A 13470-nucleotide genomic window follows, 5' to 3' on the forward strand; every position below is an offset into this window, starting at 1 on the left:
AAGCCATCTCTCCAGCCCGATGTGTTATACACAATGGATAGTTTCTATTTCTGATTACTTTTTGTAGTTAAATAAATAGCAAAGTTAATTCTGAATCACCTGAAATATGTTTAGTTGTTTCAATACATTAAACTTTTTCTGCATATTGAAAGTCAGTAATGATATTAAGAGCCAGGAAAACCTAATGATGGCATTAAAATGGTGTACTGGCTGGTTTTGTTCGTCAATTTGACATAAGCTGAAATTATCACAGAGAAAGGAGCCTCCCTTGAGGAAATGCCTTCATGAGATCCAACCATAAGGCATTTTCTCAACTAGTGATCAAGTGGGGAGGGCCCAGCCCATTGTGGGTGGTGTCATCCCTGGGCTAGCGGTCCTGAGTTCTATGAGAAAGCAGGCTGAGTAGACAGGGAGGCAAACCAATAAGCAACATCCCTCCATGGCCTCTGCATCAGCTCCTGCTTTCTGACCTGTTTGGGTTCCTGTCCTGACTTCCTTTGGTGATGAAAAGCAATGTGGAAGTGTAAGCTGAATAAAGCCTTTCCTTCCCAACTTGCTTCTTGGTCATGATGTTTGTGCAGGAATAGAAACCCTGACTAATACAAATGGCATGGCTCTGATTTTTTAACTGAATAATAAGAGCCCTGAGCCAATTTACTTATTTTTCCTAACTTATAATCTACCTTTCCTGATTTATTTGCATCATTATAGATCATAGGGGCTCCAGAAATTTGTGTCCTTTTTACTATACAAGGGAGAATCCAATTAGTTCTTTGTATAAACTGGTCTCCTGTTTGGGGGATATTTGTTGTTAGTCTCTTCCAAAAAAATTACTGTAAGCTCTTTACTAATGCTTATTTTTCTGCCCATAATGAAGTAATTTCAGCATTAGTAAAAGATACTACAATTTCTGCTGGGTCTATATCTCATAATTGACAAAGTCTCATTTTTTTCCTTTCAGAATCAATTCAGAAACTGTTTCTACCTGCATAGGTCTTTCATTTTTCTTTACTGTGTGAATGCTAAAAATACTCAGTCTAAAATATTATCTTCTCTCTGTATAAGACTTCCTGTAAGAGAATGAGTAGAAGGCAAAATAACCAAAATACAATCCAGATTTGGATCAGAACAGTACACATGTGCATTTTATAATTTTCTTTTTTAAAAGATATATATTTATTATATATAAGTACACTGTCACTGTCATCAGACACACCAGAAGAGGGCATCAGATCTCGTTACAGATGGTTGTGAGCCACCATGTGGTTGCTGGGACTTGAACTCAGGACCTCTGGAAGAGCAGTCAGTGCTCTTAACCATTGAACCACCACTCTAGCCACATAATTTCTTTTCTACCAAAACCAATCCTCACTCAGCCTCAGCTGATAATATTCTTGTACTATAAGTTTGTTAGTACCCAGGTAAAATATTAAGGCTTACACAGAATGTTAAGGCCTAGGTAACTAACTGTGACCTGGCTAGTCTGCCATTATAAGGAAACTTTCTCATGCGTTTCTGCTGATACTAGGATATTTTCTAATGCCAAGATTGATTACATATTTTGTCATGTTCTGTGCCCTTAAAAACCAATCATGATAGAAATCAGAAGACCTATTTTGTAGTTACTCACAATGAACTTGGACTGGAACCAAAAACCCAACATCACTTCCTTCACTTGTGTATAAGCTTTTATGGTATAAACTGACCCTTGGGTGAACCCCAACGTAAGAGAAACACTTGCATCAATATAAGAAACTATTTGAAATAAGACTTCCATTTTGACTAGTGGTCAAGTAACGTTTAAGTTCCCAAGACCTCCAACAAATATTCTGGTTGGCAAGTTAAGACATGAATGGTAGGCAAGGTAAGTCCCATTCTGGTAGACAAGTTAAGACAAGGCAAGTATTGCCACAGTTGACTACTTCAACCAATGGAAACAGGTTAAGTGTACAACAAGGACATGTTCCTAAGGAAATCCCCTATCCCTAAATCCTGATTGGTGGGATGACTTGGCACAGATGGTTTTGAATTATGGGTTTAAAAACCCTATAGGATCTTAACTTGGATCCTGAAGATGGACCATGGCTACATCTGACTATCCCTATCTGACTGAGATTGGTGTTCATGTAGTTTGTGAGGTGATTGCTGGACCCAAAAAGTCCTTATCTCTTTCTAAGGTTTGAAATAAATTACTAAACTCTTGGGTAGTTAATCCAATTATGGGCCATAACAGTTAATATCTCCCAGCAATTTTTGAAAATCATTAAGAGTTTGTAATTGATCTCTCCTGATTTTTACTTTCTGCAGTTAAATTTTCTGTAAACCCATCTCATATCCTAGATAACTAGCAGAATTTCCCTTTTTAGAGGAGCAATTTGTGATCCCCAGCAAGGCAAAATTCTCTCTTTTTAAAAAGTGACCCCAGACTCTGTTTTTTGTTTTAAAGATTTATTTATTTTATGTATATAAGTAAACTGTTACTATCTTTAGCCACACCAGAAGAGGGCATTGGATACCATTCCAGATGGTTATAAGCCATCATGTGGTGGAATTGAATTCAGGACCTCTGGAAGAGCAGTCAGTGCTCTTAACTACTGAGCCATCTCTCCAGCCCACAAAATACTCTTTACTTCAAATATTTTTTCTAAGGTATCTGCGTCTTAGTCAGCCAGGAAGATATTATCTATATAATAGTAAATTTTAGATTGAGAAAACTGTTTACTAATTATTTCTAATGGCTGCTGTACAAAATATTGGCTCAAGGTAGGACTGTTTAAGATTCCTTGTTGTAAGATTTTGTACTATCTCTTTATTAGACAACTATTATAAGTTGGTACTGAGAAAGCAGCCCTTCTGTATCATGCTCATATAAAGGGATTGTGAAAAAGTAAGTCTTTTAAATCAATTATTATCAAAGACCATGACATAGAAGGCAATGGAATTCCAGGTTGTAAAGAGCCCATTGGGTGAATCATCTTTATTTATGTCTCTTAAATCTGTTAATATTGTTCATTTTCCTGATTTCCTTTTTATAACAAATGGAGGGGAATTCCATGGGCTGGTAGATTCTTCAGTATGTTGAACATTCAGCTGCTCCTGCTCAGCTGTTCTAGTACCTGTAAATTTTTTCAAGTCAAAGGCCATTATTCTACCCACACACATTTGTCAGTTAACCATTTTAAAGGTAGGGCAGTTGGTACCTTTGAAAGATCAACACCTGTCATGTCCTGTTTGTGAACAACTAGACAGTCTACGACTGTTCATGATAATATCTTTTAATATTTTTCTCAGAAGCATTATTTATTTTATGGCTTGTTTCTGAGATTGAAGGAATGTTAATCTGTGCTTTGCATTGCTGCAACAAATCAGGTCCCCATAAATTTATGGCTATATTAGCTACATTCAGCTTTAATTTTCCTATGTGTCCTTCTCGCCCTATAAATTTGACTGACTCATTTTGTTCTTTGTTTTACCTAAAAAATTCTAATCTCTAGAAACCGAGTATTTACCTCCTAAAAAGGCAACTCTAGATGCCAAAATTTTGGTGAAATTATTGTTACACCTGCTCCTGTGTCCATTGAAGCCTTCTATTTCAATGTCATTTGCTTGTATTTTTAGCTTTGGTCTCCGATTATTTATAGCAGTTTGTAAAATAGCTATTTTCTGGTGTCTCCAATTTTTTTTTTGTTTTATCTACTGAAGCTGTTCTGTCCTTGATTATATCCAAGAGAGGTGTTGTTTTTAACAACAGGCATTATATATTTTAATTGCTCCATGGATGAGTTTCTCCAATGCTGACGGGGAATGATCGAATCAAATTTGATATTGGGTTTGCAGGCTCCCTACAATGACAAAAGATTACCTTGCCTCTTCTTTGTTAATCTGCATTCATTATTCCAATGCCAGCCTCTGCCATACCTTCTGCATACTCCAGAAGGCTGGGGCTTTCTTTTTTTATTAGCTCTAGAGAAAACATTGTTTCTAGAAATGCTTTGCCTACAATCCCTTTTCAAATGACCTTTGAGGCATTTGAGACACAATTAAGACATCTGGCATTTTGATGTTTCTTAAAATTTTTAGAAATTACTTCTATCAGAATATTATCATATATGTGAGATCCACTATCAGCCATATTCTAGCCTATTAATCTACTGATGCTAACCTTGCCTTTAAAGGTCTAATCACCCTTTTGCATTCTGAATTAGCATTTTCAAAAGCAAAAGATTTGACTAATATTTGTTTGGTTTTTGAATCTGATACCATTTTATTTACAGCTGTAATCAATTTTTCAAAAAAACTCAGTGAAGGCTTCTTTTGGGTCTATTTTTAGTAAACAACTCAGATCTCTTTTCTTGATTCTTCAACCTTGCTCCAAGTATTTAGAGCTGCCAAAGTGCCAGGGTGTGGTTATCAAATTCAAGCTGCCTTTGTAATTCAGCATACTGACCTACACCTAGTGACTGGTCTTGGGAAAATGTAATACCTCTAGCCCTATTTGTTGTTCCATGGTCCTAGATTTCTCTTTTTATCATGTTCGCCATTATAACTGAGGACTAATTCTGCTCTGAGTGAGCCATGAACAGAATATCTGCCTCATGTAGGATAAACTACTGCTTTCTTAAATCTTTTAAAATCTAATGTCCACAGGAATCCATTTAACTTCTTCATAACTTTGAGGGTGCCTATTGTCTTCTGGTAGGTCTTGTATAGTTCCTGAATAAACCAAGGTTGGGGTTTTAACGACCTTTGGCCACCCCTCTTTAATTTTAATGTGGTGGCGTATGGTAGGTCCTTGTTTAGATTCCTCTGTCTGTGTCTGAATATTTTTCTTATTATCATTTATAAGACTTTCTAAGGCTTGTATTTTATCAATCCACGTTTCATATTTAACACAAAAACTATGGCTATTAAGGATATATTATGAATTACCAGACTGATAGTAATTATAATCAGCATTATGTCAATCTCAAGTCATTTATAGTCCCATTTTCTGCTTCTATTTTAAGCTATCTAAAGTCCATTATGCAGGGTCCTAGCACCTTATATTATTTCCCATCCTTAATTCTCTCCTTGAAAACTTCCCAGGTGACTTACCAAATCTGATGGCTTCTCACTTTGTCCACAGCTGGTGTGATTTCTTTGTCCTTATGGTCGTGTCATGCATTGGAATGCCAAATGTTTTTAACAAAATCTCAATCATTTGATTTTTCCCAGTGAAGACTCAGGAGCCAGATGCTGGGATGAAAGCCTGGTAGCTCAGAGAGGCAGAGAAAGCATCCAGATGACCTTCCTCCATATCTGATGTCCCAAAGAAAGTTCTCCTTCTTCATGCCCTCTCAAAAATCCTCAAACTGAATATCCCTCCCTTCTACTTCTTGTGAATTTCCTTATCTGTCCTCCTGACTTCCTTTTACTCTATTTTTTCCTTATGTCCACTCTCTGACAACTGTCTGCTTGACTGAGGGTTGACTTTATTAATCTTGTTTACAATAATCTGAAAGCTCTTAGATTAAGGTGGGTGCTAGGGTTGAGCCAAACCATAACCAGAAAGAATTTTGTCCCCCCACCCCCTAGTAAATAACACACTCTCAGGGGTCACAGTGTAATCCAAGATTTGACTCTGCCTCCTGAATTCAGAGATTATGGGCATGCACCACGACACCTGGACTATAATCAGCTTCAAAAAGAGATTGTTTCTCTAACAATGTTGGAGTCCAGGGTTTGGCTCACAAACTACATAAACACTGGTCTTAGTCAGACAGCGATAATTTACTGAGCATTTGCCCTAGGACTGATCAATTAGGGCCATGGTCCGACATGGGAGCTGAACTGTGATAATGAGTTTAAGCCTAAAATCCACAAACATTGGTGCCAAGTTATTTCACCAATCAGGATTTAGGGATAGGGGATTTCCTTAGGAACATGTCCTTATTGTACAGTTATTCTGCTCCCACTGGTTGGAGTATTCAACTGTGGCAGGAGACTTGCCACATTTATGTCTTAATTGTCAATGAGGATTTCAGTTACATGTCTCTTTCTGATAATAGTTCCCTGGGAGGTCTTGGGGACTTAAACTTTACTTGAGCAATATTCTAAATAGGTGCAGGTGTCTCTTATGTTTCAGTCCATCCCTAGGCAGCTTATAAAGACAAGTATTGTTTGCTGGGTGGGTTGGCTTAGGTCCAAGCTTATTGTGGCTAACTATAGAAACTCATTCTAACTGACTTCTGTTGTGACTGCCTTCAAAAAACACCAAAGCACAGAATATCCTAATAACAGTAACAGTATATGAGAAAGGTTCCTTGTTATATTGGTGACAGCACAAAATGGCAGGCTACACAGATAACAGGTACCCAGGCCTTAACATTCCATCTGGGCCTTAAGATAATAAGGGGTAGAAAAGCAACAGTCTGAGTTTGAACTAATGGAAAACCACTAATCCTTGTTTCCATTTTTCAGCAGGTTCATTCAAACAATTTATAAAGCTTGATGATGCCAGCCAGGGGCACTGTCACCAACCTTTGTGCTATGAGCCTGGAATAACACTGTGGTGGTTTCAGTGTGTCTTTTCACCTGGCTGGGTACCATCAGTATTGGTATATTACAGTCTGGCAATGGTGGTGCCACCATAACCAGCATACTCTTTCTCTCTCCTAAATTTTATACCTGTTTTTTTAGTTAGCATGTTAAGTGTCTTGTTATACTTTTATCCATATCCTTATACTTTGTTCTGGTTTGCCTTGGTGGTCATGAACTGCTTTCTTCATCTTCCCTGTTTGTCAGTTACACTTCTTCCTTCCAAATAGTCCCTTCTGCTTTTGTGCTGTTTCTCTTAATAGATGTCAAGGCCACCACTGTCAACAGATTCAAATACATGGAGTTCTGAATGGGTCAAGTAAAAACTTGGTATGTACCTAGTTCTAGAATAGAAACTGTTTGGCAAAATTGAAAGCCTCAGTTTCTAGGAACGAGACAGACAACATCAGTGTCTTTGATGACACTCAAGAGCCAGGTGGACATACAGAGTTGAAAGTCTACTTGCAAGCTTGAATCTAACTCATCTCACATAGTCGCAACACCACCAGGTTGAGGGTAAAGCTAAGTGGTAGAGTAATTGCCTAGCTAGCAGAAGACCCTGGAATCAGTCCCCAGCCCCCAACTTCCACATATATACACACATACATGTTACCATGTCAACCTCCATTTCCAACCATCATCAGTTTGACACAAACTTTAGGATTGATGTCAAATGCCTTAGCAAGATACATAAGGTTCTTCGCTATAAGCCTGGTAAGCTATCCTATTTCTTATCACTGATGTATCCCCAAACGTGCCAAGTTTCTTAAGACCCTTTTATGTTTGCTTCTGCTTTCTTTTACCTGCAGTGATTATAATCACTTTTTGATTTTCTAACTTTCTCTTTTGAATTCCTCTTGCTCTTCTAGGCATATATCTTCTAACTATGTTTTCAGTGGCTGATCTTTGGATTATAGTCTCGAAATCCAGTATGTGCTACTATGCTTAGACAAAAATGGATTACTTGGGGTAAAAGTATAGGAAACTTAAAAAACAATTCTGTTTACCTGTTCCTCACTCATTTTTTTGTGATATTTATAAACACTGATAAACTAATTTAAATCTGTATGTGTGAGCTCCTCAATTAATTACTCTGTAGTTGGTACGGAGGTCCTTGTGCTCAGACATGCAGTAGGGACTCTGGAATGCTAAGCACAGAAGATTGTTCCTTCAAAGGAAGGAAGGCAAAGCTGTTTTCCACATGGAAGACTGGAGTGGATGTGCTTTCCAGCCTGGTCACCTTTGCACGATCTGTGTGGCTGAGGACTTTCCACCACTGGACCTTCCTCCAGATCCTTCTCATGAACTTGCTTTCTCTGTCATTATATAGAACCTATGTTTATGTTGAGTATCACATAGGTCTGACCTGTAGTTTACTTTGTTCCTCAAAGAGGATCAGAAATGCTTGGTTGTGCACTCAGGATTCAGAGTCATGACAAGAATGGTTTTCACCAGACTGTGCTGTACCTAAATAGACCACGTGGGGTCAGACTCTGGAAGTTTGAGTCCACACTGGCTACCGAGTCATGTTACAGTGAACTGCCTTCTTGCCCCCCACAGCTCGTCACTCTGCTGTCTTTGAAGGTCCCTGAGGCCCCCACATTACCCTACTTCTGTTCATTTTTGTTTTTATTTTCTTGAGACCAGTTTTATAGCCAAAACTAGCCTTAAAATTGTGGCAATCCTGCCTCAACCCTCTGAAATAAATACAGATATTTATTACTACATTTTCCAAGCAAGTTACTGTTAAAGAAACTATCTCCTTTCTTTTTCTTTCTTTTTAATGTGCATTGATATTTTGCCCACATTCATGTCTGTGTGAGAATGTCAAATCCCCTGAAACTGGAGTTACAGAGCTGTGAGCTGCCATATGGGCGCTAGGAACTGAACCAGGGTCATCTGGAAAAGCAGCCAGTGCTCTTAACTGCTGAGCCATTTCTCCAGTCCTTTTCTTTTCTTTTTTTTTTTTTTAAATATATATTTTTAATGTGTATGGGTGTTTTGCCATCATGTGTGTCCTGGTGCCCTCAGATCCCCTGGGACTGAAGTTACAGATAGTAGTGAGCTGCCATGTGTGTGATGGAAATTGAATTCAGGTCCACTGGAAAAACAGGCATTGATCTTAATGACAGAGCCATCTCGCCAGCCCCATTCCTTAAAGTGTCCGCTTTTAAGCGTATATTTAGAATTTCCGGTGCCCTTTATTTCTTTGTGCAAATAAAAATCTCCATTTGATGTCATTTCCTTTTAGCCTATCTTGTAATGCAGGGGTACTAGTGAGCGTTCAGCTTATTTTTTAAGATGTCTTTATTTTGCTTTTACTCTTGGAGGGTATAAGCACAGAGTTCTTACCACTGGCAGATCTTTTTTTCTTTTTTTAAGGTTCATTTATTTTATGTGTATGAGTACATGGTCACTGTCTTCAGACACACCAGAAGAGGGCATCAGATCCCATTACAGATGGTTGTGAGTCACCATGTGGCTGCTGGGATTTGAACTCAGAACCTCTGGAAGAGCAGTCCGTGCTCTTAACCACTGAGCCCTCTCCACACCACTGGCAGATCTTCACCTTTCCTCCTCCTCCAAATCCAGTCCCCCAGTCTCATCCCAAGTTATATATAGTATTCTTTAGATTAGTTAAACACTGTTTTCTATGTGTAACATGTAAGTTTTCTCTATATAGATTTTTAAAAAAACGTTTTCTTTGTTTATTCTTCCATATGTCTTTTTTTTTTTTCCTTTTTGGATCTGTAAATTAATCCCCCTCACCAGTCAAATCTGTTAACTTTTATCAGCTGTCTTTTAAAGTTGTTTAATCTATTCCTGTTCTTTTAAGACTCCATTTCAAATACTTTATATTGCTTCACAGTACCCTACATGACTATGTGGTTATTGAGTTTTATTAATCTCCCTGACCACTGATTGTAAACTTGGTCATTTCTATTAATCTGTCCTGACCTTCCCTGTTTGCTCTGTCACTGTTTTCCAATTTTCTGATGAGCTCATTTAATATATTAAAAACAAAACAAAACAGAAAGATGAGAAAAAAAATTGGAGCCAGGTGGTGGTGGTGGACACCTTAAATCCAAGCACTCAGGAGGATTTCTGTGAGTTTCAGGCTAGCCTGGTCTACAGGGTGAGTTCCAGAACAGCCAGGACTATTATACAGAGAAACTCTGACTCAAAAACAAACAAAACCAAAAAATTTTATTTAATGGCTGATCTTTACCTCTCATGCCCAGGTGAGGGAATTATACCCCTTGTGCCCCTTCTTTCCCATTCCCCATGGATCACACAGATTTCTCCCTCCCAGCACTCTTTATTCAAGCCCCCAGCTCCAGCAGCCATTTCCCTGCAAACCTGTGGTCATCTCCATCCAGGGAAGCAGTCCCCAACTCTGGCAGATACTAGAAGATATTAGAGGATGGAAAGATCTCTCATACTCATGGATCAGAAGGATTAATACCAAACAGAATCTACATATTCAATGCAATTCCCATCAAAATCTAACACAATTCTTGAGAGACCAATCCTCAACTCTGTATGGTAAAAACAAAAACCCAGGATAGCTAAAGTAATCCTAAACAACAAAGGAATTGCTGGAGGCCCCACTGCTCCCAATTCCAAGTTGTGCTATAGATCTATAGTACAAAAAAAAAAAAAAAAAAAAAAAAACCACAGGCACCGGCACAAGAATAGACACATGTTGATCAATGAAACCAAACTGAAGACCCAGACATAAGTTCATGCTCCTAAGAACACCTGATTTTTGATAAAGAAGCTAGAAGTCCATACTAGAAAAAAAAAAAAAAAAAGACATCTTCAACATATGGTGCTGGTTAAACTGGACGACTCCATGTAGAAGAATGCAAATAGATCCATTCCCATTTACCACCTTGCACAAAAGTTAACTCCAAATGGATCAAAGATCTCAACATAAAAACCAGATATACTGAATTTAATAGAAGAGAAAGTGGGAAACAGCCTTGAATTTCTTGGCACAGGATGAGACGTTTTGAACAGAACATTGTTCATGCAGGCACTGTGATCAATAATTAATAAATGGGAAACCAAGAAGCTTCTGCCAGGCAAAAGATTTCATCATTCAGGAAAAGAATTTTTTTTTCCAGACAGGATTTCTCTGTGTATTTCTGGATGTCCTGGAACTCTTTCTGGACAACAGGTTGGCCTTGAACTTAGAGATCCGACTGCCTCTACCTCCAAGCACTGGAACAAAAGGTGTGCATCAACACCATCACCTGGCAGGAAGGTCTTTAACAACTACATAGCTGATAGAAGTCTACTATTCACAATATATAAAGAACCAAAGAGAAAAAAAAAAAAAAAAAAAAAAAAAAAAAAAAAAAAAAAAAAGCCCTAGGCTAGAGCCATGGCTCAGTGGTTAAGAGCACTGACTGCTCTTCCAGAGGGCCTGAGTTCAATTCAGCAACCACATGATGGCTCACAACCATCTGTAATGGAATCTGATGCCCTATTCTGGTGTGTCTGAAGACAGCTACAGTGTACTCATATATAATAAATAAATCTTTAGAAAAAAAAATCTTAAAAAAAGAAAACAACCCAATGAAAACCAGGGTAGCACATATTTCCATTGTAAGGAACTTATTCTACAGATAGCCCCATCAGCCTTTAATAGCAAGAGCCAACAGGTTCAGCTGAATCATTTCTTTAAATGTCAGAACATGGTAAGTTACCATGTGCCAGGATACTTAATATATACATGGAACACCAATATCAATAAAATCGTCTATAGTCTAAATATGGTACAGATATCTAATTTAAACACCCAAATTATTAAGCAATTTCTATAAGTTACTACAATCTCATAGTTGGGGAATACATCTCAGTTTGTATGATGCCTGCCTAAGACTTGAGGTCCTAGGTTAGATCCCCAGCTCCCTATAAACCAACTAGAGTTGTACAGGACTGTAATCTCAATACTCAGGAGGTGAAAGGGGAATTAGAAGTCAAGGTCATCCTCAGCTACACAGCAAATCTGAGGCTAGCCTGAACTACAGAAGACCCCACTTCAAAAAAAAGTTAGTAGAATCCGATTAGAAAAGAATTAGACACTTAGAAACACTTGTGTATATATATGTGTGTGTATATATATACATATATATATATATTAACACACACACACACACACACACATACACACACACACACACACACTGTAGCTCTCCAGACAGTGGAAATGGGAAAAGTATTGCAAACCTAAATTTTCTCTATTTAAAATTATGTTTATAATTCAAGGTGGTGAAAAGCCACTTTTCCAAAGATGTTTGCGGACCTGAAGAACATGGCTTCCTTTCAGAGTGAAGTAAACGATTTATTAGCTATGATGTATTGTACAACCCAATGTATTGTACGGATGAATCATAACACAATAAAGATACCTTTAAAAATAAACTAGCACAAAAGTATATTTACAAGCTAGATAAATCAAAAATGCAAAATTACGTTCCTCTTTTACATCAACTAGTAACAAGCTACAGTGTTCTGAGAGAAAGGAACCTCAATCACCTCAATCAAGAATATGTGTGTTAAGATCCAGCAGTAAACAAGCCTGTAGGGCATTCCCTTAATTAGTGAGTGATGTGGGAAGACCCAGCCTTTTGTGGGTGGGGCCATCCCTGGGCTAGTGGTCCTGGTTTCTGTGAGAAAGCAGGCTGAGCAAGCCAGAGTTAGCAAGACAGTAAGCATATGCCCAGCCTCTGCCTCCAAGTTCCTGCCCTGCTTGAGTTCTTGTCCTGACTCCTTTAGTTTGAACAGTGAAGTGTGAACTAAATAAACCATTTCCTCTCCAAGTTGCTTTGGGTCATGGTGTTTCATCACAGCAATAGTAATTCGAAGACACCTACCTTTGGGTGTAGGAAGACCCTCCAACTTCCCAAAGGCAACCTAGAATGAATGAGCACTCAAAAGTGATTTATATGCTTATGGAGTAGCTGATCTTGATTTAGGAATATATTAGGAAGACCAGAGACAATCAATCCCTGGACTAATCGAAGCCACAGCATCTGGATCATGGTAGGGGTTCATTAAATTTCGGTGGAGAGTTCTAGAAAGGCAGAGACCACAGATATTTTTATTCCACCACTTCAGGAGCAAAGCAAAGACAAAGATAAAGAACCTGGAGGAAAAACAAAGGTGCGAGTGCCCCGCCCCCGGGCTTTGTATGTGATTCTCATCTGCAAAGCAAAATAAACCGTCCTTCTCCACAACTCAAAAATCGGGCCCTTGGCTCTGGAACTAGGCCCTGCAGCGCAGCCGCCACCGTGCCAAGGGCGGCGCTTCCCTCGCTCACAGCCCGGGTTCCTGTTACCTCCTTGCACACATCTGTGCCCATCACAAGCCAAACAATTACGCGCTCCCGCGCGCCCGCCTCGAGGTCCGGGTGGCGGCTGCGGCCTGGCCAGGACCCCCCCACTCCTCCCGCTGCCAAAGCTCTAGGGCCATCGCCGGCCATCGCTGGCCACCACCGGCCACCGCTTGGCAGCTCCCACTGGTGCTCAGTGTGCCGCCCATGTGCTCGGCCGGCTCCGCTGCACAGCCCTAAGAGCTCAGCGCTGGCCAGTCCGAGGCCTGCCTTCCTAGCGGCGCCGCCGCGCTCCTCGAGGCCCGAGGCCGCCAAAGGCGGGAAGACAGGGCGGCGGGGAGCCAGGGTCGCAACGCTGAGGCCCCGAGGGGGCGACGCTCAGTCTCTCGTCTGGCGTGGCCAGCGGCAGAGGATTCACTCACCACGGTTCGGCGGGGCAGCGCGCCGGGGGTCCGGGACAGGGCCCGGCGCAGCCTCCGAGCCCTGCCCGAGCGGGTCCCGGTGGAGCTCTCCGAGCCACTGTCGTCGGAGATCACGATAAAGTCCTCCAT

The 13470-nt window shown here is 39.9% G+C and overlaps 1 protein-coding gene across 1 annotated transcript in view; it reads right to left on the minus strand.

Moving 5' to 3' along the window:
* SIMC1 (SUMO interacting motifs containing 1) overlaps positions 1-13470 on the minus strand; it is a gene marked incomplete at its 5' end in the record, with an annotated part of 41164 nt that extends 27694 nt beyond the window's left edge. Inside the window, one exon of the mRNA XM_080918945.1 lies at positions 13342-13470. Within this exon, the coding sequence (XP_080775071.1) occupies positions 13342-13470 (129 nt within the window). The remainder of the gene's footprint in view (positions 1-13341) is intronic.

Source organism: Micromys minutus, assembly GCF_963924665.1.
Source record: "Micromys minutus genome assembly, chromosome: 1".
Classification (NCBI taxonomy): Eukaryota; Metazoa; Chordata; class Mammalia; order Rodentia; family Muridae; genus Micromys; species Micromys minutus.